Consider the following 26,534-nt stretch of genomic DNA (forward strand, 5'->3'; position numbering starts at 1 on the left):
GAAGTGGAGGAACTTCTCACAGTAAGTTAATCAGATATTATGAACTTACATTCTATCAAGTACGGCTTAAAATTTATTTCGTATCTTTGTTAATTCATCATGATACTTTAAGCTAATCATTATATAGTTTATTTGTCGATTGTTACACTTTAAAATGATAAATGTACTGATATTTAATATAGCATGATTTTATGCAATCTTTTCAATTTACCAAATTTAAAATCCCTAGCATTTGATTATCTTAAATTCCTAAAATATGAGAACCCAACCAGAATGAATTTCGGGCTAGATTTTTATGACATTCATAAATTATTGCATGGTATTACTTGTCCGTCGTGTGTACCTTCTAAATTATATATTCTATAAATACCCCCGGAACAGTCTAGTAAACGGATGAAATTACTCTGATACTATTAGACTATTAGAAAATCGGGCTGGAAAAAACATACTTGGATATCAGTGAGCAAATATTTAAAACAACTAACAAAACTGTGGTTAAGCCTAACGTAAATGTATTAAATGGATACTGTAAGTATATACTACAAAGCAGTTAATTTCTATCGCAAGCATTATGATATAAGAGTAATTGTAAAAAGTGGTAACAACTTATAAAAAGTGATACTTTAGATATATCTTGTGGTTGGTAACCTACAGACTTACTTTTAATGCCATTCTGATTTTGCTTGAAAGTTTACTGAATCCTTTCAACAATGTTACATACGAACAGAGGAAGAACGTCCCTTCATATTTTCTAGAATTCGGATCAAGTGCTATAAAGAATTTTTTTAAATGGTTCCACGTTACAATTTATGATTTGTCATTTCGTCCCCCGTTTTTATACAGTAAGGGAGCATTAAGTCTCATGTGTTTGTCCCTTCTCCATCTTGTCAAAATGAATATAACCTTGCTAATAACTTATGAGATAAGACTTTAAAATTAAATATATAATCTGTGGCAAGGCTTTTCCAGATGAACCATGATTTTTCTAACCCTTCCCCTGAATGTTTTATGTATTTTGTTAAAATTTTAACATCACTGTGAATTGGTCAAAAGTTTTGAAAGCAAAAAGAAACTGCTTCATGTTATATTTGCCAAATTCTGTCAAAATATACCAGATGATTTGTGAGCACCTGACCGTGACCTTGAGGTTTTACTTACATTCAAACACATTTTCTTGCCTTGTAACAACTTGTGACGAGATTTCCAAGTACACCATGATTTCTTTTTTTACACGTTCAGCTTGATTTGACTGATTCTTTTCTTTTTAAAAATGATTTTAATGAATATTTTGAATGACATTTGATAGGGTTTACAAATTAAACACACTTTGCCATAAATAAGTGTATTCGTTCCGCTAGAACAATAAAAGCAGGAGACAGCAATGCTTTGTATATTTTCAAAGTCATTGAATGATTTGCTTAGATGACTTTCCTTATCATGATGTTAGAGAAAAAATAATAAAATCCAAACTGACAGAATCAAAGACAATGTACGTACCTGTATATATAATATATTTTTAGGCTACAATATTGTTCTACAACAAATATGATGACACTTTTGGAATTTTCTGCTGGTTTAATGATATTTTGTCAGCTGCCTCCTTGTTATATTTTCAAAGTAAGTAATGTTTGAACAAATACTAAAGATTTTAGATTTTGTAATCAGACTCAATTAGATTTTCTGTGATGCACTGATGTACTTGTATAAACATAAGTGAAAGGTTTAAGTTCGAATACAGGATTATTGGATTGGTACCTTTGTAAGCTGAAATCTTCTGAACCGAAACTTTACATTCAAAAATCTCTAAATGTTCACGTGCCTAAGTGCCTAAGTATATATATTTTTTTTATTTTGAAAGTTAACGAGACATCCTGTGATATCAAATTATGCAAGACATGTATTTATCGATCTGGAGCATTTCAAATTAATTTATTTAAAAAGATCAAAAATCAAATAAGAAAGTAAGGGTAATTCGTATTTTTTGACATTTAAAGGCCTTTTGGTTTTCTTTAAGCATTTACTGTCAGATTAAATGTAGATAAAAGAGCTTTAAAAAGATAAATGTTAAAACAACAAATAACCACCATAAACTTAAGAAATATTATACTTTTCTCTCTTGTATAGAACACGGACAAAGGATTAAAAACAAACTATCACAAAACATTACAAAATCATCACTTGAATTATGTAAAAATAAAAAAGAGCAAGATTTTCTGCGTAAATATATTTCATTTTAAAGTTCACGTTAAAGATAACAGTGACTTAGTTTTGCAGATATCTATAGTAAATTTTGTCGACTAGTATCATTTTCCACATGATAGAATAATGAAAGTTTCTCAATATTTCAGAAATTTGTTATTTGATTTATTAGCCACAAAAATGACATGATAAATGCCAATCCGGGAATCCATTTTTTATTGTTTCATGAAATAAATATGTGTTGACGCTCGAGAGTTTTTAAACAATACAAAATTGGAGCGGAGCAATCTCAAAACTCCAAAATATCGGATACAGGATCTGATATCATAGAGGAGTAAGCAACCCCTCGAAAAATATATGTTCAGTCGTGTCCTCTTTGTAATGATCGGAAAATAACGGAAAATCCTCAAACAGTTCAATAATTACTGCCCGTACGATTGATATGAACAACCGCAGTAAAAATTTGATTGATTGATTGATAAAACGTATTCTCTGATATTTTCAAGCAGGAGCATGTTCTACGTGTGAACAATTTCTAGATTATTGACAAACTAGTTTATGAAACAAGAATATCAGTAATCGCGTTTAAATACATCATTTCGTAAGTTCTTTGGTTGATACAATGACTTTTTCCACAATGCAATTAATTATTGAGTCCAATGCTGACGGAAGTTTTTGATACACATTGTTTTTACCCTGAATTGACAACGGATTTCTCTTTTTGTTTCCCAATCATGGCAAGGTGCACATGGCAGGTGTGACTGGATGCTCACTCCGCAATGGCATCTGACCCCATCTTTGATTTATTAAGGTATCTGTTTTCTCAGCTTCTGTTTAGCTCACCCGAGCTGAAGGCCCGATAGAGGTTTTATAATCAAAATTTGTCCGTTGTAGTCGTTGTCGTTGTCGTCGTCGTAAACCTTTCGCATTTTCATCTTCTGTTCAAGAACAAAAGGGCCAATTTCAATTAAACTTGACCCAAAGTATCCTAGGGTAAAGGGAATTCAAGTTTGTTCAAAAGAAGGGATCAACCACCCTTCCAAGGGGAGATAATAATAAAAATAATGAAAAGGCAATGACATCTTTTAAAAATCTTCTAAAGAACAACTTCGACAGGAAATATAAATCTCATGTGGAAGCATCCTCAGGTAGTGTGGATTCTAGTTTGTTCAAATGATAACTCCTGGGGGTATAGGGCGGAATCAAAATGGCTGATCAAAGTTTTACATAGGAATATAAAGGAAAACAATCTTTAAAACTCTTCTTCAGAACCAATCAGCCAGGGTGTAGACTCATCATCAGGTAGTGTATATTCAATTTTGTACTAATAATGACCTCGAGGATAGAGAAGGGCCACAATAGCTGATCAAAGATTAACACAGCAATATGTAGGGAGTTTTTTTTAATCCTCTTCTCAAGAACCACTGGGCCAGTAAAAATGAAAATTTTATGGAAGCTTCCTCAGGTTGTGTAAATAGAAATTTGTTAAAATCATGACCCTAGGGGTAGGACCAGGCCACAACTGACGATCAATTTTTATTAGGTATTGCAACTTTTATCAATTTTATGATAAAGATTACACCCCGAAAAATTTAGAAATTTCTATTTTTCGTAATCGTGCCAGTTCTGACGTTTTCCTTGCAAGTAAAATGAAATCGTAAAGGAGCCTGAAAAACGTCAGACATATTGGACAAGTACCAGAGTTGTACACGATTGGAAAAAAATAATACTTATAAAATTGATCATTAAAAAAACCAAAAAAGTTGTTGTTAAAAAGAATATACTTACTGAGTATTCTTAAAATTTGACATTCAAATCAATCACTGAATAAGCAAGTAAAAAGAGTATACATGTAACAGTCATTATCTAAAGATTCCATCGCATTGATTTACACCAAAAATCAAATCCCCATTAACGAAAAAAAGAATGTGGAATATTTGACCCCACAAAAACATTTTTTACTGTATTTTGGTCATTCAAAGTACTAACAATCATTTTAATGTACCTTTTTATCTTATTAGCATGATAGGTTAATTTGGGTATGACAAATGCATCGGGCCTCATAAACACGGAGCAAAAGATGGTAAAATTATCCTATTTTTGTGCGTTCTATTTCTGAAAGCTCAAGTAAGATTTTCTGATCATCTACCTGTCCGTGCACTTTTCACAGTTTTAACTTTTTTTTCTCAGTAAATACTAGACCAATTCAACCAAAGTCAGAACAATCACTTTTGTGTAGAGGGGATCCAAGTCACGAGACAAAGGAGGGGGAATAAAAAAAAAAAAACAAAAATTAGGTGTAGTAATTATGAAACCTTCTTCACAAGAACCACTTGAGGGCTGAAACTTTTTTATTAGTTGTTAAACTCCTATACATGTATTTTTACAATGAAATATATGTGAAAAATATTTATAAATTACTTCAAAAATATTGTTCGAGGAAAATTGAAATTGAAATCCAAAATGTTCCTAATGTACAGGTATTTTAGATTTTAAAATATTACGAGCTGTGGATAGGGTGGGGTTACGACAGGCAATCTCAAAATTCTGTCGGTATGAAAAGCTGAAACATGTCTGCAAGCTCCAGAAGCACCTAAAGATAGTATAGGTTTTCATTTGCGCCAATCTTGAGCCCTAAAGGTAGAAATGGACCAAAATTAGTATTACAAATCGGGAAATCTGTTGAGCAAGTGTAGAGTGATGACCACATTTATTCAGATGATTGCTGTTGCCGAAAAACCTCTGGTTGGATTTTTTTAAAACTATTCATATGGAATATGTCATTCTGTTCTGAATAGTCAATGTGGTTATGTGGATCTAAAAATACTTCTCGAACCTTTTGAACACCCCTTGTATATTACCAAGGAAAAATGTTTTCTGTTTTATTTACGTTTCCAAAACAATCTCAATTAAATGTTCTTATAATTAAGTTTGTTGTTCAATGATATCTTTAAAACCCTGTACATTGATGACTAGGTATAAAATATTAGATCGTTTACAAGTGATATCATCTTTTTATAATGTTCTTTAGACACAACTTTGTAGAGAAGCTAATGCGTCCTTGAAGTACGTGCAACGTTGCCCACGCAGTAGAATGGAATATCGACAGAGATCCCTTATAAAAGGATGCTCAGCAATACCATACGAATCTTGCTCAATGGGTCCATTCGAATATCACTGCGTACCTGATCATGAGAGGAGGAGACTGCTTGAAGTTTGTGCTCCGAAAGTTCTAATCACAGGTAAAAACTTTTTCAGACTCGGAAATATTGAATACATGTATCATTATAATCAAATGTTCATGAGAAGGTTTGGGCTTTTTTAAATAGAAAAGGCCCAAAGTCATTAACGGTCATCTGATGAATATTGGTAGATGAATCTTTGTTTCCCAAAAGCAAGAAAAATAGGATGATTAGGATCAATAATTTACATTGTAATTAGTATGATATTTTGTAACATTGTAACATCAGAAGTTTTAACCCCAACCCCCACCCCCCTGATTCATTACTATACACATTGACTATGAAAAACCTATTAGCTTTCTGTTCTATTTAAGCCCAGTATGTTATTTCTTACATTGTCTTCTTTTGGTCTTTAAAGAACATTTTATAAAGTTATTTCATCTTTATTTATCTACTATTTATAAGTTTACCTGCTCATTAAAAGTACGACTGTATTTTTTTTCATTATGCAATAACACTTCTTGTAAAATCCTCTTATTTTATTTAATTTTCAAATGCATCATTTACAGTGATTAATTATCAAATGTGATTTGCAAAGGGAAAACTTCTCGCAGTAGAATACAAATTTATATAGCCCTTACCAGGAGCAGAACACTTGACCTAATGTGCCAGATGTTTAAATTTCTGGTAAAAATATCCTTACTAAAATCATTTACTTTCTTTGCTAAATGGATATGGCAACAGAAGGTATGAGACATGATTATTTAACAGAAAAAATGTATTTTCATTAAATAATTAATCAGGTCTGGAAGATTTCAGAACATGGAAGTCCAGAACGATAACCATTAATCCCCATATATAAACAGCATAAACAAGGTGCTAATCCTATTGACCAATCAGATAATGGCATTTAAAAAATTTTCTGCTACAATTTTTTTAGATCAATCTTTTTGTATACTGTTTGCACACTTAGGAAGGAAACAGCATGAATGACAATTCTATCATGAACAAACGTTAGAATAAATTCCAAGTTGGATCAAAAATCTGTCAGTATGTGGTAGCTATCCGAAAAAATCTAACATTTGTTAAAATTTAATTATAAATACGGCAGATTTTCAATTTTTAGAGCCTGGTATACAACTGTTTTGGGATGAAAATATTTTTATTATTTTAATTATTTCCTGAGTGTTTATTACAAAATCGTCCAGTGTCTGGTTTGCATAGTAAGTTATGGGGGAAAAAAAATTTCATTTACTTCTCATGGCGTTTAATACCCGTGATCATTGAATGTATTAATAAATTTGTATTCAGTGCTCATGAAACCCGTGATATTGTATAACTACATGTAGTCAATACGATGGACACGTGTATGTAATAGACCTATACCCATGACAACTACGCGAATTCGATGAAAATCGGACAGCTAAGCAAAATTATTCATACCGACAAAGGGTATCTATTTAATTGCATAAGTATAAATAATGATAACTTGACGGTCTGATCTTCTATTCCTCCCTGAGCAATCACATTGTTTCATGCATTTATTTAATGTTTTATTTACAAGATGAAAATGTTAAGATTGTTCAATGTAAATGTGTGGGGAATACTTCATTCTACAAGACTTGTTATCTTACTTCTGAAGATATTTTGTCCAAAAAATCTGTTTTGAAGAAAAAGTAAAAGCACGTGTTCTCTTTCTGTTCCTTTGAAATATGTTTTGAGGTGTGTAAAAATACTGATGTCTGATTGGATAGAAAAATATTTACGCGTATATGATGTATATCTATAGCAACTGTCAATTATCGTTCTTGACTTACATATTTGAAATGGTCCGGTCCTGTACATCAGAACACCTAACCCAGGGGACATGCAAGTAAACTTTTGGAAGAGGTACTATTGCTCATTAAAATCATATCCGTGGTTACTTCATTTAATACTCAGGAGGAGAGGAGAAGAATTTCAAAGAATTAATATACTTTTTCTATATAATTAATAGAGCCCCCATTCCTTACAAAAGAACGGATGATCCAAGGCGGAGAATTTATCAATTTTCAAATAGGTACTCTTGCTAACATTAATATGTATTTAGTAAGTCTGTTTTATATCAAGGAGAAGAGAAAAGGGTGTATAAAGAATTTATGCATTTCACTATATAATCAATAGACCCCTCCTACATGTAACATCTGAACTCCTGGTCCAGAGGCCATGAATTTAGCAATTTTAGTAAAGGAACTTGCTCATCATAACCATGTACTTAGTTTGTTTAATATCCAGTAGCAGGGGAGAATAGTGTATTGTGTATTTTCACTTTATAATCAATACAGTCCAACCTTTTTACCAGAACTCTAAACAGGGTCTGAAATCCACCAACTGGTTGAGGAACTCGTGTTCATCATAACTTTATTCTTGGTAGGTTTATTTAATACCCAGGAGCGCAGAAGATTTTCAAAAAATTAAGTTTTTAAACAATAAATTGATATTAATTCAATGAAGCCCCCCCTCCCCCCCTTTCATGAGAACCCATGACCAAGGGGCCATGAATATCACAATTTTTTGAAGAGGCTCTCTTGCTAATCCTAACTATAAACTTAGTTAGAATGTTTAATTTTAAGAGACAGAGTAGAATATTTTTCAAAAAATAATGCACTTTTACTACATGTATATGATCTGTATAGCCCTGCCCTAACACCAGAACCCCGGACCCGGGGGACATGAATTTTACAAATTTGGTAGATAATTCTCTGTTTATAACAATCATGCCAACAATTTGCTTGATGTCCATGCGATTAGAAGGTTTTAAATATTGCACTAATTTTGGTGGTCCCTCAGACTCTAAGAGGGGGGGGGGGGGGGGCAGGGACCGTGAAATTCACAAGTATTTGCTTCCCTTTACCAAAATATACTTTATTACAAAATTGGTTCAAATTAGTTGGCGGTTTCAGAAAAGAAGATGAGGATGTTTGAGAAGACATTACTATCAAAGACTTATAACCTAAACTTTTTTAGGACGTCACTGCAGCCAGTTTAACGTAGGAATCGGACAAGTAATCGAAGATATTAAGAAGTGTGACATCTGTCCTTTTAACTATGATTCCACTGAAGGATTTAAGTGTACGTATATTCATTCTTTGATTACATTTAAATATACAATAATAATGAATTTATATCATTTTAACACAACATTTAAAATCGATTTTAAAACTGAAATTAAATACGCAGTTATGATAAGGCAGTCCGAAAGCTAAAAATGTCTTTAAAATATACATTTTATTTTGACCTTGATTTTAATTTCAATATGTGATCCTTGTTTGAAATTGCATTCAACTTGAGATAACAGTTTAATCAGGTATTATAATAAAGCATTTCTATGATGTCAGATGACTGTGTTGATCACGTGACGGACATTTTTGATCTTCTTAAATGTTGCACAAAAATCACCTCGGCACAAGTGCAAAACGAAAATGTTGTGCAAAGTTTATTACATAGATCAATTAATCGTTATCCATGGTACATAAAAAGTGCTGGGGGCAGGTTTCAATTTTAATTCTTAAGAAAATATTTTACGATAAATTAAAATTACCAACGTAAAGAGGGGTATTTTCCACACTTTATCGCGATATATGCAAAAAAGAATAAACTACAAACGATCCCCCAGCAAAATTCAGTTAGAAGACATACTTCTTTTTCAGATTCACGCAGAATATCTTCAATTTATCCTTGTCTTTCACTTGTGCCAGTCCAATATAAACACGATTCATAAATTTTAACTCTGTTTACGGAAGTGTAAGGGGAGCGTTTCAAACATAACCTTTTGCTATTGCTTGAATATATGCATATCGGACAAGCAAAGGGAATAGAGACATTTAAATATCAAATGTTAAACATTATAACAGCACACACAAGCTTAAAAAAAACAACCCTTACTCTTAAATTAAACACAAATCCCCATCATAAATCTACATGCCGTGTTATAATTATGACACTTTCCCCGTAATGTCAGCTCAAGTATGCAGTGACTTGACGTCATATTCTATTATGACGTCATATCTAGGTAGTTCAGAGAAGTAACTACAGTTTGAACAGTTTAATATTTTACGGGCAGCCTTATCCTAGCTGCGTAAAAAGCTATAACAGATACCAAGTCAAAATAGATACTTAAGTTATCATTTCTTTATTTTATTTTAGCTCACCTAATCTAATCAAACTTTGTCCGTTTTCTGTCGTCGCTTTAGTCGTTGTTGTTGTCGTCGTCGTTAACTTTTCAAATTGTTATCTTCTTTTCAAGAATCATTTGATCAATTTCAGCCAAACTTGCCACAAAGTATCCTTGGATAAAGGTTATCAAAGTTGTTGTTTTTTTTCAAATGAAGGGCCAAGCCCTTTTGCAAAGGGAGATAATTGAATTGAAAAATTAATGGCATCTTTTAGAAATCTTCTTCTCAGGAACCACTGGGCCAGGAGAGATGAAATTCATGTGGAATCATCCTCTGGTAGTATTGATTCAAGTTTGTTCAAATCATCACCCCAAGGGGTAGGATGGAACCACAATGGGATATCAAAGTTCAACATAGGAATACATAAGAAAAATCTCCTTCTCCAGAACCATTTGGACAGGAAAGATAAAATTTGGAATCATTTTCAGGTAGTGAAGATTCAAGTTTGTTCAAATCATAACCCCCTTAAGTAATCTGGAGCCACAATGGCCGATCAAAATTTTACATAGGAATATATAGGAAACGTCTTTAAAAATCTTCTTCTAAAAACCACTGGGCTAGGAAAGATGAAACTCATGTGGAATCATCCTCAGGTAGTGTAGATTCAAATTTGTTCAAATCATGACACCCGGGGGAAGGGCGGGGCCACAATTTCTGATGGAAGTTTTACATAGGAATATATAGGGAAATCTTTTTAAATCTTCTTCTCAAGCACTTCAAATCAATGACTAGTGATATTTATATGGAATCATCCTCCTTAGTGTAGATTTTAGTTTGTTCAAATCATAACCCTAGGGATAGGGTAAGGCCACAAAGATCGATGAAAGTTTTACATAGAAAAATCAAGGAAAAATCCCGAGAACAGAAAAGCTATGTTTAGTCATTTTGACATGTAAGCATCCTATTGTATTGAAGATTCGAATTTATTCAAATCCTGGTCCTTAAGGGTAGGGAGGGTAGGAACATTCCCCTCAGTTAACTTTTCAGTTCTGATTTGATCTGTGCTTTTTCCTAGCCGATGTGTTCAGGCGAGGGATGTGACCCCTCTGCCTCTTGTTTCAATTTTAATCGGAACCTACATTGTATATTACTCACCTGGCGGCGACCATTTTGATTTTTTTACATATACTTTTGTCGGATGACTGTACATATAGAACACAAAATCAAAACAAGGTGAAGACTTATGCTAATGCCTTGGTGTAGCAGCAAACGTTTCACGAATAAACTCTAAAGTTTAGGGTTTATTCGCTAGAGAGAGCTTTTCTGTAAAATAGATATCTATACGTCTATTCATTTGTGTTTCCTGTTGATTGAAAAATAATACAAACAAAATTTTAAAAAATCAAATCGGGTGGGGGTGGGGGGGTGCACGCCTGGCGCGCCGGTGCTGGATCCGCCTTTGAAATAATTACAAAATAAATATTTTAAAGCGAGTGATGGTATTTATAAACTAGTAATTCGGTTAATATCGTCGAGATACGTTCGTTCGTTGCGTGTTTGGTGTTCTCTATTCACACAATAGCGAAAAATGGAAGATGAAACGCTGCCTTTCCTAGTACAGGTCCGTAGACAGATGTAAAATTTATGAAACATGTTCATATTTGACCGGAACAAGTGATTAACAAGGATAAATTGAAGATATACTTTTTATGAATCTACAAGGGAAATATATCCCCTAGCTAAATTTTGCTAGGGAATTGTATGTAGTTTATTCTTTTTTGTATAAATCGCGATAAAGATAGGAAATTATCCTTTATTTTGTTGGTAAGTTGAAGTAAAAATCAGACTTGCCCCAGTACTTTATACATGTACACTTAACAAAACTTCTAAGTGTTCACTTTAATAAATGCATTTATTTAAAAACTATCTTAAAGAATGGTATGATATTTTCACACTATTACAACAAATGAGTTTTCTCAGCAATTGTAGAAAGAAAATTCAATATCACCGATGAAAACCAATGTTCCGTGACGAAGCTTAAAAACAATAAATCTGTACTTTGCAGCACGTGTTTTGTGTAATAAGCATCTTTTTGTGATCATTATCAAATTTTAAAAACTGGTTTCACTAAAAAACACAAAACCTTGGCAAAATAACCATTGATGTAGAGGGGAGAGCCGTTGGAATATTGATATCTGGACCATCTTTGCGCCACGTTTTACTCATTTTAATTTTAGTGCTTAATTGTACTTGATATTACTTTTAAAATTTATCAAACAATATCAAAAACCTATTTAAACACAATTTTGTATAGGCTGTGCTCATGAAAGTTTTTGACAAAATTTAACCACACCGGAAGTGACCTTAATATTCATCTTGGGAGAAAATTTCGCGTTATACCAGATAAAGAGAGTGTTCAAGTGTCCTGAAAAATTCTTAGAAACATGGAAACAAACCATTTCAATCGTACGAAAATGATAAGAAATCGGTGCTCGTGGCAGCCTTTATCAGCTCAAGCAGTCTGACTTATCCTTAAAGTGGCGCACTTACGTGCTAAACACCCAAGGATATTGACCAAAAGGTATTTGTGTGACGATACACTGTCAAATTCCCGGATCTGAATCCACTTGAACACATTTGGGATTTTAAAAGAAATGTCAAAGCCTTTCCTCACAATTTCAATGGTTTGGAAAGATCTAGTATGCAGCACATGTAGGTGTGGCGGCAGATGGGTCAATCTCCTATTTAGGGGTATAGGGTATCCAACAATAAAGATTGTCTTGAAGTAATTAGAACGAGTAGTTGGTCTTACTCCATCGAGATTTTTTTGTGCGAATTTTCATTTTGAGGGTACATCATTTCCTTGACACTTTGCTTAAAATTCTGATGAGATACTTACATGAAATTTACGCAACATTGAACTTAAATATGTATCATTAACCAAGAATTAAAGAAATTATTTATTTTTTTGCATTTGTTCTTTAAAACTTCAAAAATGTGAAGTGAACACTTAGAAGTTTGGTTCAGTGTACATGTATGTACCAGAGATCACAACGAATCGATCTAAGTTTGCTTTACACTTGTACCGACACGATTCTGTGCATCATTTTAGAATATCATACATGTGTAATTGTACGTCACGTGATCAACAAAGTCAATTGACATCACAAGAATGCTTAATTATAATATCTGATTTAATTCCTCTTTCAAGTTGACTGCAAATTCTATCAAGGATAACATGTTTAAATTAAGATCTAGCCAAAAATAGAATGTTTATTTTTTGCATTTTAGGCCTTCCGACAGCCTTATCATAACTGTGTTTAAGTTATTATGAAAGTAAATTCATTTACTATTCTTTAATAAAAGAAAGAAATACTGAACAGCAGGAAATGAACTCGCAGAGTTAATATTTTCACTGTATTTGTAGAAAAAGGAATTCCACGACTTCAACATACATGTGAATACGTCTTTCAAAGAAGGATGATGTGAAATAATACTGTTATTTGTGATTATAGTGTATTACCGTACAAACACAAATGCAGTAATTTATACATTAATTACTGCATCAGTATTTGTATATACTGTTACGTTTTACAAAGTATACCTGTGAAATTCGGGTTAACTCTTGTTTACAAGTTTAGAATATATATGGAACTTGAACCCGATGTTTATAAACTCCGTAAATAATTGCCAATGAACAGTTAACGAAGGAAATGAACTATAATTGATTTAATGACTTTATTAATTTAACATGTATTATTTAAAGACAAATTGATGTATTTTGTATGTTTCATATGGGTACAACGTTATTAATTTTATAGGTAATTTTGATGGTTAAAACCCGCTAACTTACAGTATTGATTGCATTGATTGTGACGTAATAGGTATTTGATTGTCTCTTACGTCATCATAACAACTTTTGTCTATATAAACCAGCTGTTTTGTGTGTAGACTTCAGTCGGCTGTGGGGAGCGACTCGGAGCACACAGCCTTCCCTGGTAAGGGAAAAGTGACCTAAGTCACTTTGGGGAACGACTCCGTATACTTCGGTTATAAGACGGTACCAAGTCTATGTATACGAAACCATTAAGGGGAACCAAGTTAGTAGGAAAGTCCTGGATTGACCATCGGTTGGTCACCTTTTTGTTAACCAAATAACGTTGTACCAACCAAGTTACAGTGTACCATTTTGTGTGTTTATAAGTGAACCATTTGATCGTCTTAATAAATGTTATAAACTTTTAACAAGTGTTATTCCTAACAAACATTATTTAAAGTGACCAAAAATTGGTCATTACGTCAACCAAAGAAGTAACCAAAAGTTCGTCATTACGTCAACCAATTAAGTGACTAAAAGTTGGTCATTACGTTACCCAATTAAGTGACCAAAAATTGGTCATTAACCATTGTATAAAACTGTGACCAACGGAACCATCAAACCTCGACCAAGTGACCAGAAAACTAATAGCGGCCCACGAGTTTATTACACGATACCCTCGGCTCCGTTACAATACATTGTGTATATGCATGTATATAGGAAAGGTAGACACCTCCCTGATTATGCAGTTGAACAGAACAATTACAAACACGTAGTTGTTGATGTTTTTAAAGCTTATTAATTGTGTAATGAATTTCTATAGATATGATTAATTTTGTCATTTAGTAGATGTGCGATGTCATTATCTAATAAAATATTATTGTAAAATAATGGAGACGTGCAAAGCGAGGATAATCCCACGCTCTGAAAAAAGACATTTTTCAATTCTAAATAATCAGGAAAATTGATACATTCTTTTATAAAATAATTGTTAATTTAATATTTTACTCATTTTGATTTATTTTATTTTATTTCATTATTTTTTTTTTATTTGTTTCCATCATTTAAGCGTTAACGGAGAATATATGGAGACTTCGTAAATGTGCTAATATGTCAACTTTGAAAACAAAGATTGCCAAATAATAAGTAAATTCAGTAAAACAAAATAATAAAATGTTTTAAAGATGACATTACATGTAGTAAGAATGTAATTTTAGTAAAATATAGCTTCTCCATGGATTTTGAAAATTGTTAAAAAAAATATTATTATCTCAGAGCAGGGGATTGTCAACGCCTTATATGTTCTTTCTTTCTCCAGTGCGTATTGCTCAGTTTTTCACCTGTAATTAATTTCAATTTTCTAAAATTAACAATTAAAAATTTTGACTACGGAACACATTTTTTTTTTCCAATTTGGATTCGGAAATAAAAAAAAAACTGAATATATGCACTAGTAACTTTGTTTTGACTTAAATTCGGGATTAATAAGGTGGTTCCTTATTATCTAATCGGGTTCAAAATCGACATAATTTAAAGCTAAAGAAAAATGTTTGCAGCAGGCTACAGATTTAAAAAAAACAAATTAATCTCTTTGCTAAATCAAGCGACTGCGATTTGCTAAAATAAAAAAGAGATTTTTTTTCGACCACAATATGAACCTGCCATACAGTACATTGTATTTGTTTAAATGTTAATTGAATCAAACCTCTCTGTTCGATGTTAAAAATTTTTTTTTACTGGATAAGTGTTCGTATCCTTCTAATTCTGGGCCAACTGTAAGTTTTCCTCTTATTTTTGAAACCCGATCCTTTCAAACCTCAAGACAAAAACATGAGTTGCTAGTTTTTGTACTTTCAAAAGGAATCAACAGGGAATCAACAAGGAATATACTTTTATATGAGATTGCATACAAGTAATTACTAAAGATTGCATGGGAACTATCAGGACCGAAGTTGTGATTCCTACTGACTATAATTTTAACAATAATTCATACATAATAATAAAGACAGCGTAAAATAAAAGGATGAACAAAAGTATATTGAAATCAAGTATTAAACAATTATTGAGCAAATTGTGACATTTTAGCAGCATGGATATAAAAGAATTAAAGATGAAAAATTAATATAAGTGTCAATAAATATAAACAGATGTCAGTTAAGGAATTACCTGTCCAATCTCTGACTAGGCCTCAGGTGAGATAAAGGCTGTGCGGAATTTATATAATTTATCACATTTCTTGATATAGTTTTTATGACAATTTACACAAAGTATTATGTTGTTAAGTTGAAGTAAAATCAGACTTGGCACCAGCACTTTATACAAGTAATCACTAAAGATCAAATGAATCGATCTAAAGAAGGTTTTGTACTTATACCGATGTGATTCTGTGCATCATTTCAGAAATGTATATATACTGTTACACGGGACCTCGGTTTATACAGTCTCATCCGAAGGACCGCGGCCTTCACGTCCCACAATGGAATTCGAACTTTCTAAGGATAAACTCCTTACATTACACTATAAGATGCTTATTTCAATGAGATTATAAGAACCTAGAGTAAAAGAAAATTTCATTTAAAGTGATATAAATTGAACAAATATATGAACAATATAGTTAAAAGAGTAAAGCAGATTCTGAATCTTGGGATCGTTTAAACATGTACATATTCTATAAATTGCCCTTGTATCAACTACAGTTGTTTTGAATAAACCGAGAGAGAGATAGAGATAGAGAGAGAAAGAGAAAGAGAGAGTAATTACCCTGTCAAATGTAATATTTTTTTAAATTTTAAAATGCATATTTTATGCATTTTGGACAATCTGATTGCCTTTGTAATCGTTTTTTACAGATCAATTATGTTATAAAGACATAAAAACACAACTCCCCACGAACCGTTCTGAGGAAGCAAGAATAAGGAATTCTTCCAACATACCAAATATAAAATCAACTTTTACCACACCAAGTGAGCTATATACAGGAAAGAGATCAAAGGAGGGACCGATATTCTTGGGGTATTATTTTCTTACCGGGAATTAAATCTCTTAAAATTAAAATAATTAGTTTATTGAAATGTAAATACATTGTATTTATTTGTTAGGAAGTTCTTTAAGCCTTAAATGTTTTAATACTGTTTCTATAAATTATGATAATTGATCTTTTCATTAACTGACAGGCTTTTCTTCTTTTTTCCAGAATAACATATTTCACGATATGCGTTATTTGTGCGTTTGTGGTAGCTATTGTCATATTTAAGAAGTTTGGATGAATTGATTATTTTTTCTATAAGAAAAAGGGACAAAAAAGATAAACCTGTCCATCCTACATTCAACACCGCGAAAGGTTTTTTTTATGACTTGACGAATAATTCCTTTAGAGTAAATATAATAATGTACGCTTTATGAGAGTGTGTGTGAGGGAAGTGTGTGGGTGGGGAAAGGTCAGTGAGGGTGTATATGAGGGTATGTTAAAGGGGTGTTCATTGACTTTATTTACGGTATTTGTTGCAATCTTTGTTTGTGATTGTCTCTCAGTTACGTTTTAAAATCATGTTTGTCTCAAAGTTAGATAATATATGACAACTCATTAATTAAATTGATAATTTGTTTTAGATGAGAGCATCATAGTCTTAACTCGTAAATCATGTGTTCGAAATACGTGTACATTCACCTACTCAATATTATAGAAAGTTAGTTACAAGTGATGCAACGACGTGTACGCAAAACTTTTACAAATACTTTATATTTGACGTCAACGTCAATTATATAATTTAATAATACATATATACTAATTCTTGTCTTAATTATCATTTACAATGTATAATTTTTAAATGCATTGTCATCTCAGTGCAGTGAAGTGCTGTCAAGATTTTTTTCCTTTACAGGACAATATTTTCTGCATCACTTCAAAATAATGTGGCAGTCATCCTGGTCATAAAATACTGAATTGACGACAATTTTCTTTTGAAAAGACCATATTCCAAACATTGAAAAAGGGGGGTTCGCAACAGAAAACCCTTCAAAAACAATAAAATGTAAGGGCTCAATCATAACGTCCAGAAAAGAGGCATGGAATAATATTCAATGCATCAATACATTGTTAAAACCAAAATACTTGTCATACACCTCTTATTTTACGGTTATCCTCTTTAAAAGTGATAGTATAAAAGGGAACACTAGTTAATGATACAATTTCCATAGAATTTAGGAATGACTCTAATTCTTGGCCAAATTATTCGATTATAACCTGGTTTGGGTCAGCTTACGCTTTATAATCCGCGAAGCGGATTATAAAAAAGCGTAAACTGACCCAAACCAGGTTATAATCGAATAATTTGGCCAAGAATTAGAGTCATTCCTTATAATTTAATTTTTAAATAATTAAACAACTGTGGATGTAAAATTGTGCTGCTTTTTATGAGTTCAAATTTGCCGCTCAATAATACATCCCTAGTAACGGAAGTGATTTGAAACAAGGGGACGTAATCACTGATACACAGCCCTAGCAGCCATGATGTTTGTTTACACGAGGTAAGAGCGATCTACTGTTTGAAATTAAAAGTACATTTATCAAATGTAGAATTTTCCATGTAATTCCATGGACTGGAAATGCGGGATTGCATCGATACAGATGAATCAGCTGGTTGTCAAGGGGGTGTGTCCCCATACCAAACCAGGTTATTACCTTTTATTCTTGTGTTCCTTTTTGGAAATCAACCAATGAGAGACTAGAATATAACCAAAATTAAATTATTGTTATATATTTTTCTTATTAAAACCTACCACCAACATATACGCATGCCTTATTAGGTAAGGGGTGATATTTTGGTAAATACCTAGTGCTTTTCACAATCTCTTACTAGTTTGTCAGTGGAGAAGAGGTATTGTTTTTGTCGTCCTGAAATGGCATTATTTTATTGAAAATATTTTATTTGAAATATGAAATAAAGATTACAGAAGTGTTAGAATGGGTCTCAATTAAAAAAAAACAATAGTAAGAAGAAAAAGTCAACACCAAGGATTTTTTGTTTTGGAAACATTGGCGGTTATTTTTTTTTGAAAATGAATTTTTCGTACAAAAAATAAAATGCTGCTTGTTATAGTAACCGTCATTGCTGAATAAAAACAACAAAGAACAGCAACAAAGGACTTTGATGAGAATTCAATCAACTGAATCAGGAAATTAAAAATTATATCGATACTCGTTGATGTCGAACGTATAGTATAGTCAATTCATTGCAGCTTTTAAACTTGTAACTTCACATCAGATTTGACGTCTTGATGTAGAAGAACACAGCAATTGCATGATTACGTTACCTTACAAGTTTATTCAATAACGTGTCACTAAACCTCTATTGTAGAGATAAGAACTATTTAATAATAATTATATTACCTTGCATTAATAAATTACCAGAACTCTCTCTCTCTCTCTCTCTCTCTCTCTCTCTTTTAATTCAATCAAATTCAATGAAACATCCTCTTTCTGTGAAAAAAAAAATCATTTTTGTTTTTGGTTCACCAATGTCTAGTTAATGAAATTAAATGTAACAATATGAAAGAGAAGCACCCAATAATAAAATAACTTTTAAACTTGAAGCTATTTCAAAAATGGTTTTTGCTGTTCCTGTCTTATGCGATAGTAAGTTGTCCGTCATTCCCCCAGCCGTCTGTCTGTCTAGCTGTCTGTCAATCTTTAAACAATTTTTCAACATACTAGTTTTTGTCTGAATTCAGTATTACTTGGCACACAAGTAGATTACACTGGAATCATCCTCAGGTAGTTGAGATTCATGCTTGTTCAAATCATGATCCAGGGGGTAAGGCGGGGCCACAATAGCCGATCAAAGTTTTACATAGAAATATATAGGGAAATTCTTTAGAAATATCCTTCCCAAGAATAGCAAAGGCATAATTGATCATATGTTTATGGAAGCATCCTCTGGTAGTGAACATTCCATTTTGTTCAAATCATGACCTTGAGGGTAGGGCAGGGTCAAAACATGGAATCCACGTTTTACATAGAAAATGTAAAAAAAAAAAAAAGAAAATCTTTAAAAATCTTCTTTTCAAGAATAGCAAAGCCATGATAAGTCATGTTCATATGGAGGCATTCTCAGGTAGTATAGATTCAATTTTGCTTTAAGCTTGACCCCTCTTGGTACGGCTGTGCCACAGTGTAAGTTCAAATGTAAAGGGCAATAAAGCCACATGTAGTCAGAGAAATATGCAAGCATCCTTAGTTAGTTTAGATTCAAGTTTGTTCAAATCATACTCTTTCTACGATACCAATGAATCAATTCATACTCTAAGGATTGGTTGGGAACTTTTAAGTAATAAACTTTTTTCTGATTATTTCCTAGCCATATTGCTCAGGTGAGCGACGTGGCCATGGATCTTTTGTTGTTGTATAAATTGTGATGTATAGTTTAATTATTTTATTGTATTAAATATAATGAAGGATTGAATTCAAAATATATCAACAACTCAATTGATGCTTTCCTAATTATACAAACAGAATACAAACAATATGAATGTGTTGAAAATTTCGGGTTTTTTTTGCTCACAAATGAAATTGAACCAGTCTAATGTGAACAACGATAAACCATTCATTTCTGTAAATGACGGGATTACTCTCTTTGCGGCAATATCATCTAAAGTGAAATCCAAAAATTGGTCAAATTAGTTTATGATTTTTACGGTGTCTTTGCCGCACTATAAGGGAAACCTTCTTACTTTGTCAATATCCCCAGGTCTGATCAATTTGCAACAAAATCCAAAGACGAAAAATCCATTAACAAATTAATCAGTGGACTGATGCCTTTTTAGTTTCTGTGTGCGTTACAATTGAAAAAAAGATCCATCAGAGGCCCCGAACGTATAAAAATACATGAGTTTTGTGAGGCAACTTTACAAATCACATGGTGATTCAGCCGGGGGGGGGGGGGGGGGGTGCTTATGGCAAGTATTTTAGAATTTCAGAAACAAACAGCTGAACTTCCCTGGCAAAACAAGTTGATGAATTGAGGGTAAAATGTATCTAAATGCACCTGCCTTATACAGTCAGATCTTCCGTACCAAGCAGACGGGGAGTTTTAAATCCTGCTTCACTGTTAAATAAGATGACAAATATAAAGCCACCATGTCCCTTCACATCAGTCAAATATGCAGGGTACAGCACCCAAAACACAAATGCAGGTCTCAACAATCAACAGAGTCACGCACTTTCCCACGACAGTTAACCGAATGCAGGTGGTTTCGCTCCCTTTCCTTGTTCGCTCTGAGTGGATTCGTCCCAATTGAGTTTACCCATATTTATTAATGTCTGCTTGTCCGGTGATCGCTTGACCAGCAGTCTAATGTTGAGCAGCTAAATAAACATTAAAGAGGCCGCCCGATTTTAACAAACATGTATATCTATAAGGAAGTTTATTCAATATACCACAACATTTTACAATGGCTACAATTATTTGGAGCTCTGTATTCATCGATATCCATGAATAAACTATTTTTTTCAAACTGAAAAACTATGGGGAAATATAAATTTGTTTTGTCTTTTTTTATATAGGCCCTACTTATTTATCTTCGTGATGAGAATGCCCCAGAGCAGGATACCCAAAACAGCCTTTCTTTGGACACAATCTGGAAAGAGGAAGCGAGGTAGACCAAGAACAACATGGAGAAGAAACCGTAAAATCAGAGTTAGAGGAAATGGGCTACTCGTGAGGGCAGGCACAGTATGTGGCAAAGGATAGAGGAAGATAGAGGCAGCTTGTTGAAGCCTTATGTTCCATCGGGGACGAAGAGGAAAAGTACCTAAGTAAGTTTATCTATTTAAATAAATGAATCGGTATATATTGCATTAAATCGGGGAGAACCAACCTGTTACCAGTAAACCAAAACAAACTTAGTGAAGAATTAGAGGGTTATGACAAAAATCTGTAAACATCTATCAGCAGAAAGTCTCAAATTTGGTTTTTATCTAAGTTGTACATGTAACTCTACACCATCTTTCCCTTTGTCCCATAACCATTTTTCAGCATTGAATCATGGTGATGTCATAAGTGCACATATCCACAAAAGCTTAGAGCTGAATGACATTGCAGGCAACTTTTCTTATCCTTTATTTGATTTCTGCGTATCATCCCCTATAGGGTGTTGCCCAAGTATGAAACCGGGCAATTCCGAATTATTTATGACATCTTATCCTCGGGAAATCCAGTCAATTTTTATATTTTAAAGAAAATTCATTTGAACAATATTACTCCATTGACTGGGTTATGCATCTTGTCTAACAAGATACATGAATTGAGCCCATTGCAATTGTCCCATGGCAAGAACAGATTTTCAAGACTTTTAGAATTATCATAGTCAATCCAAATGACTAACATTTGTTGTATTCTTCATGGCGAGGCCAATTCATTTTTGATGAATTTTTGCAAAGGGGACTAGTAGTTTCTGTCGAATTTTTGATCAATTTAGAATTGCATTACAGTGGAAAATGTAATTTAGATATCAAGCTTGGGAGTATGTCATATATTCTTGATGATTTTTCTTCGTTGGTCCCGCTGACTCTGACAATTGCAAGAACGATCTCACAAATTTTCTTTTCCTTTGCAAAAATGGGGTACCCATTAAAATGTCAAAGACAGACCCCCCACTACTATAATTTTTATTAAAGGCATAGAAATTGACCCGGGCAAAATGGAGGCACGTCTACCTCCTAACAAAGCAGAAAAATAAGGAAAAACTTAAGAGAAATGAAGAACAAAGCACATATCACATTACATTATCTACAGTCTAGGATTGCTCAATTTTGAATCCTCAGTGGTAAATCCAGGTATGACTTTCCATAAACTTTTAATTGACCTAAATTGTAAATTCAAAGCCTTAATTATCAGTTAATTAACCTAACAGAAGAACAAAAGCAGATATAAACACTTGGCTAATCGTTCTCGATTCATTCAAGGAGAAATCTGTTTTCAGTCCCCAAAAATTACTGCTTGATCACTTTACTCTATATACGATTTACGGATGCTGCTGAATCTATAGGGTTCGATCGCAGCCATCTTGTTTATGAATGCTTTGCATCACCTTAAACTGATCACATGACAAAATATCAAATAGCTATTAAGATAAAATGTGCATATCAGAGCGAAAAACATCCCCAGGAAGCACAACATAGCTGCGTATCATCTCGTTTTAATTTTAAGACTGTGTTCATTTCCAGACCACGATTAAACCACCAGCAGACGTCAATACCAGTGAAGTCCTCAGCAATTTAAGTCAGCAAGCATACCACCTTCTGTCAGCAGCCTTGACGAACAAAACCAAGTCTTCCTACAAAAGAGGTTGGAATTTGTTGCTACAGTTCAAACCCACCGTGACCTCACTACCAATATTCCATTTAGTGACATCCAACCTCATTGTTACATGTACCGTTAAATATTCCCCAAGTAGCCCATTATCTTATTTATCAGCTATAAGTTATGTACGTTATGTAAGTTATGTAAAATTCTTGGTCTTTCAGATTCATCAGAGTCATCATCGGTTTGCAAAATAGTGAAAGGATGTCACCATTTGGCTACATGTACTAACAAAGACACCAAGTTCCATTAATTGGTCCCATTCTACATAACTTAAGTGTTTACATAAATGAGTGCAAAATCTAATCTATAGAAAATTGTTAAAGGCCATTTTTCGATTCGCATTTCAAGTCTTTTTGCGCTTGGGTCAACTCGTGTTAAAAACCAATGGTTCGCTGAACACAGTCATTCAAAGAGAAGAAGTTTAATATGAATTTTCCAATAAGTCCCCATCTGCAGTTACCTTGTTAAAGAGAAATTTCAAAACAAATAAAAAAGACCCGTTTAATCGTTCCAGATTCACATGAAAGTTTTGGATAACACTGACATATGCCTTTTTTGGCATTATATCTCAATCTTGAAGCCTTCAATTAGCAGTCTTGTCCCCTCTTCAAATTCATGGGAGGTGACCCAGTTAATTATGCGTTTGTTTCCAGATATTTACACAACAGTCTTATTCATTAGCGTACACCCTACCCTCTATAAAAGTCATAGCTTTCGCATGGGAGATGCAATTCAGGCAGCCCATCAAGATTTTTCAAAGAATTGCATACAGAAAATAGGCAGGTGAAATTCATATGCTGTATGGAAATATATCCGTTTGCAAAGCTTTGTTACAGTGGCTGCAGCGTTATTGTTAACAACCTACATGCACGATCACGTTACACGAACTACTCCGCACGATTAACGCACGATACAACCTGTTACAGGAACGATCCTTCACGCAGACGATTCTACACGTTACACGATCTTACACGATATCAAATGCACGATTCTTCACGCAGAATGGTTCAAAATATTTAAAAATGATATATTCTCAAAACGAAAAAAGACAAAATTCCTTTATATAAGGTTCAAATAATTATTTTTATTATTTCATTGAATGAAAAAATATTTTAAAAAATGAACTGGGCGTTTCTGGAAGTACATACATCTATGTATGACTTACCAATTATTTCTAATTGAAAAGAATTATTTGCCTATTTATATCTTTTCAATAGTTTTAGCTTAAAAAGAAATATTAAATACGTAAATCTTCGACTTAAGAAGACTGAATTTCCTTCTTCTTTTAGAAGATTTACATGTAGGCGGACCGTGAATTTTGATTGAATTAGATTTCTTAATGCGCGGTAAGGGGGATAAGATTGAAAAAAAAAAGATATTAAGATGAATTTGATCAGAATTTATGCGTATATCTTTGTTTTCATTTGTTAATCTCTGAAATTCAACATTTTAGAAATCATTTTTTATTAAGAAATTTCAAATTGAAAATGATTGAACGTATAAGCCCCGTATATAAACACCGGTAGAGGAAACTCTGACAATCATGTCGCGTAAAAAAAACATACGCCGAATAAATATTGATGTAAGAATTGTTTATTTATTTATATGTAAAAATATAAATTTGGATGTCTTTATTTAAAAAATATCTTGACCTTAATTAATTACCAGTAAACGCAATGAACATCAAAGAAAAAAAACGGTTACACTTCTAAGTACGGTTTATCACAAAAAATCACGCTATTAGCATTAATAAGAACATAACAATGTATGACTTTCTATATTACTTATTAAAGTAATTCCACCCTTCTATGATGTCATAGGTTTTATTCAAAAACTGTTATTAGTTTTAATTCATAACTAAAACAACAGTATCTCTTGGAAGAATGCTTTACAATAGGTGTAATGATAAATATTGTAAAGTTAAAGAATTTTAAAAAATGCATATTTTTTTATATTTAATCAATTATTCAATCTTTAAAATAATTATGTTGAAAAGGGCAATAATTCCTTCTATAGTCTTTTCATTCAGGCATTTGCTTTATTGATCCCTGACATTCACAATTCAATTTTTTTAAAGTAGGAAGTACCTATTTAGGAACACTCAGCATCAGAAATATGCATTTTAACCAGTTTTTACATATTTTTCGTAATACTGTTCACAAAAAAGTTCGATTTTTTATATTGACATACACTTCTGTTTATTTATGTTTCGCATCTTTAATAATATGGTGACCTATACCTCTTTGCAATAATTGAAAAGTTTAAAGCATATTTAATGAAAATAAATGCAGTTTTTGTACTCTGAACCTATAAAATTGTGAGGATGGAAACACCTTAACAGCGATAATTAGTTCGTTCCAATTTTTATTATGTAAGTCGCGCTTCATTTATTTTATTTTAAACGCCAAATGTATATTAAACAAAAACATTCCAATAAAAACTTACAAAAGGAAATTTACACGTTTCTTTACGCACGATCACGCACGATTAAAACTGCAAACGAATGAGTCTGATACACGCACGATCTTGCACGTTACACGAACGATTGTACACGATTGGTTTGTCAACAATAACGTTGCAGCCACTGTATTACGATGTTAATTTGTAAAGCATCAGCATTAAATATATTATGTTTGGTGGATCCTTCTGTATTTTTTGTCTCAATTTGTTTCCTTTGTGTTAACCACACAGGCCAGAAGTTAACTGCTGTGTGAATTTGAATCTAGTCCTGTAAGACCCTATGGTTACATACTGTCACATAGGTCAAAAGTAAACTGCTATATGAATTTCTTAAGAATTTTTTCCATTGTGCCTTACTCGTGAATGTACAGGACAGAAGTAATAACTGCTGTTTTAACCTGTACAGGTAGAGTGATGTGCAAAAATTGATGCAACTTTTCACGAAGCTTTTTATGTTTGTTTTTATTCTCTATGCATTTTGAGATGTAATTCTAAATAAACTCACTTTTTAAATCAATTAGGGTTGATACAAATTATATGGGGTATGATTTCCCCTTGTACCCAGTTTCAGTTACCTCCCTTGTTTTAACTTGCTAGAGTGTTCATTGTAAACAATGGAGAACAGACAATAAATGTCAGAGGAGCACAGAAAACTGGTTTAGATTTGTACCTACGAGGTGAAAAAACAAAGTGATTTGACAAAAACATTTTCTTTGATTAAGTCAACAATTTCTAGGCTTGTGAAGAAATCTAATTATGGGGAAGGTATGGGAAAGAGCTCAAATAAAGGTAGGAAGAGGCTGATTGATGTAAGGGGTGACAGAATTAAGACAGTGAAGAAGAATAGAAGACAGACTTTGATATAATATTAATTTGGATAATTTTAACCAATATGTTACGCACAAAGTGTCTGTTAGGACTGTTCTTCATTCTCTTGGACTTTATAACACAACGTTAGGAAGACCTTCACTGTGTTCGACGTTAACCAAAAAAGACCGTGTTCAATTTTGTAAACACATTAAAAATTGATGACTATTGGAGAAAAGTAATTTTTTTCAAATGAATCTAAGATCGTGATCAAATGGAAATTGTCTGTACTGTATGTGTGGAGAACTCAGTGTCCAGAGTGTGTTGTTCAACATGGACATAAAGTAAAGTTGAGCGAGAAATCTGACTTATTCTGGAGGAGGAAAATAAGTTCCAATAACTGGAAATATGAACTTTGAGAGGTTTATAGATATACTGACTCTGGATGAACATTTCTGGGCAAAACATTTTGGAAATTCATTTTTTTTTCCTGGATGACAATGTCACTTGCAATGCCTCGCGAATGACTACATCTTGGAAATGTGAGAATCAT

The 26,534-nt window shown here is 32.8% G+C and overlaps 1 protein-coding gene across 1 annotated transcript; it reads left to right on the top strand.

Moving 5' to 3' along the window:
• Positions 1-1,526: 1,526 nt before the first annotated feature.
• On the top strand, positions 1,527-22,964 carry LOC134264293 (uncharacterized). Its single transcript, XM_062746594.1, has 5 exons — positions 1,527-1,617; positions 5,231-5,441; positions 8,388-8,492; positions 22,559-22,696; positions 22,876-22,964. The coding sequence occupies exons 1-5, from the start codon at positions 1,546-1,548 to the stop codon at positions 22,962-22,964; spliced, it is 615 nt and encodes a 204-aa protein (XP_062602578.1). The 5' UTR covers positions 1,527-1,545.
• Positions 22,965-26,534: the final 3,570 nt, after the last annotated feature.

The sequence above is a fragment of the Saccostrea cucullata genome, unplaced genomic scaffold, assembly GCF_032062105.1.
Source record: "Saccostrea cucullata isolate Sc308-1 unplaced genomic scaffold, CSIRO_AGI_Scuc_v1 ctg412, whole genome shotgun sequence".
Lineage (NCBI taxonomy): Eukaryota > Metazoa > Mollusca > Bivalvia > Ostreida > Ostreidae > Saccostrea > Saccostrea cuccullata.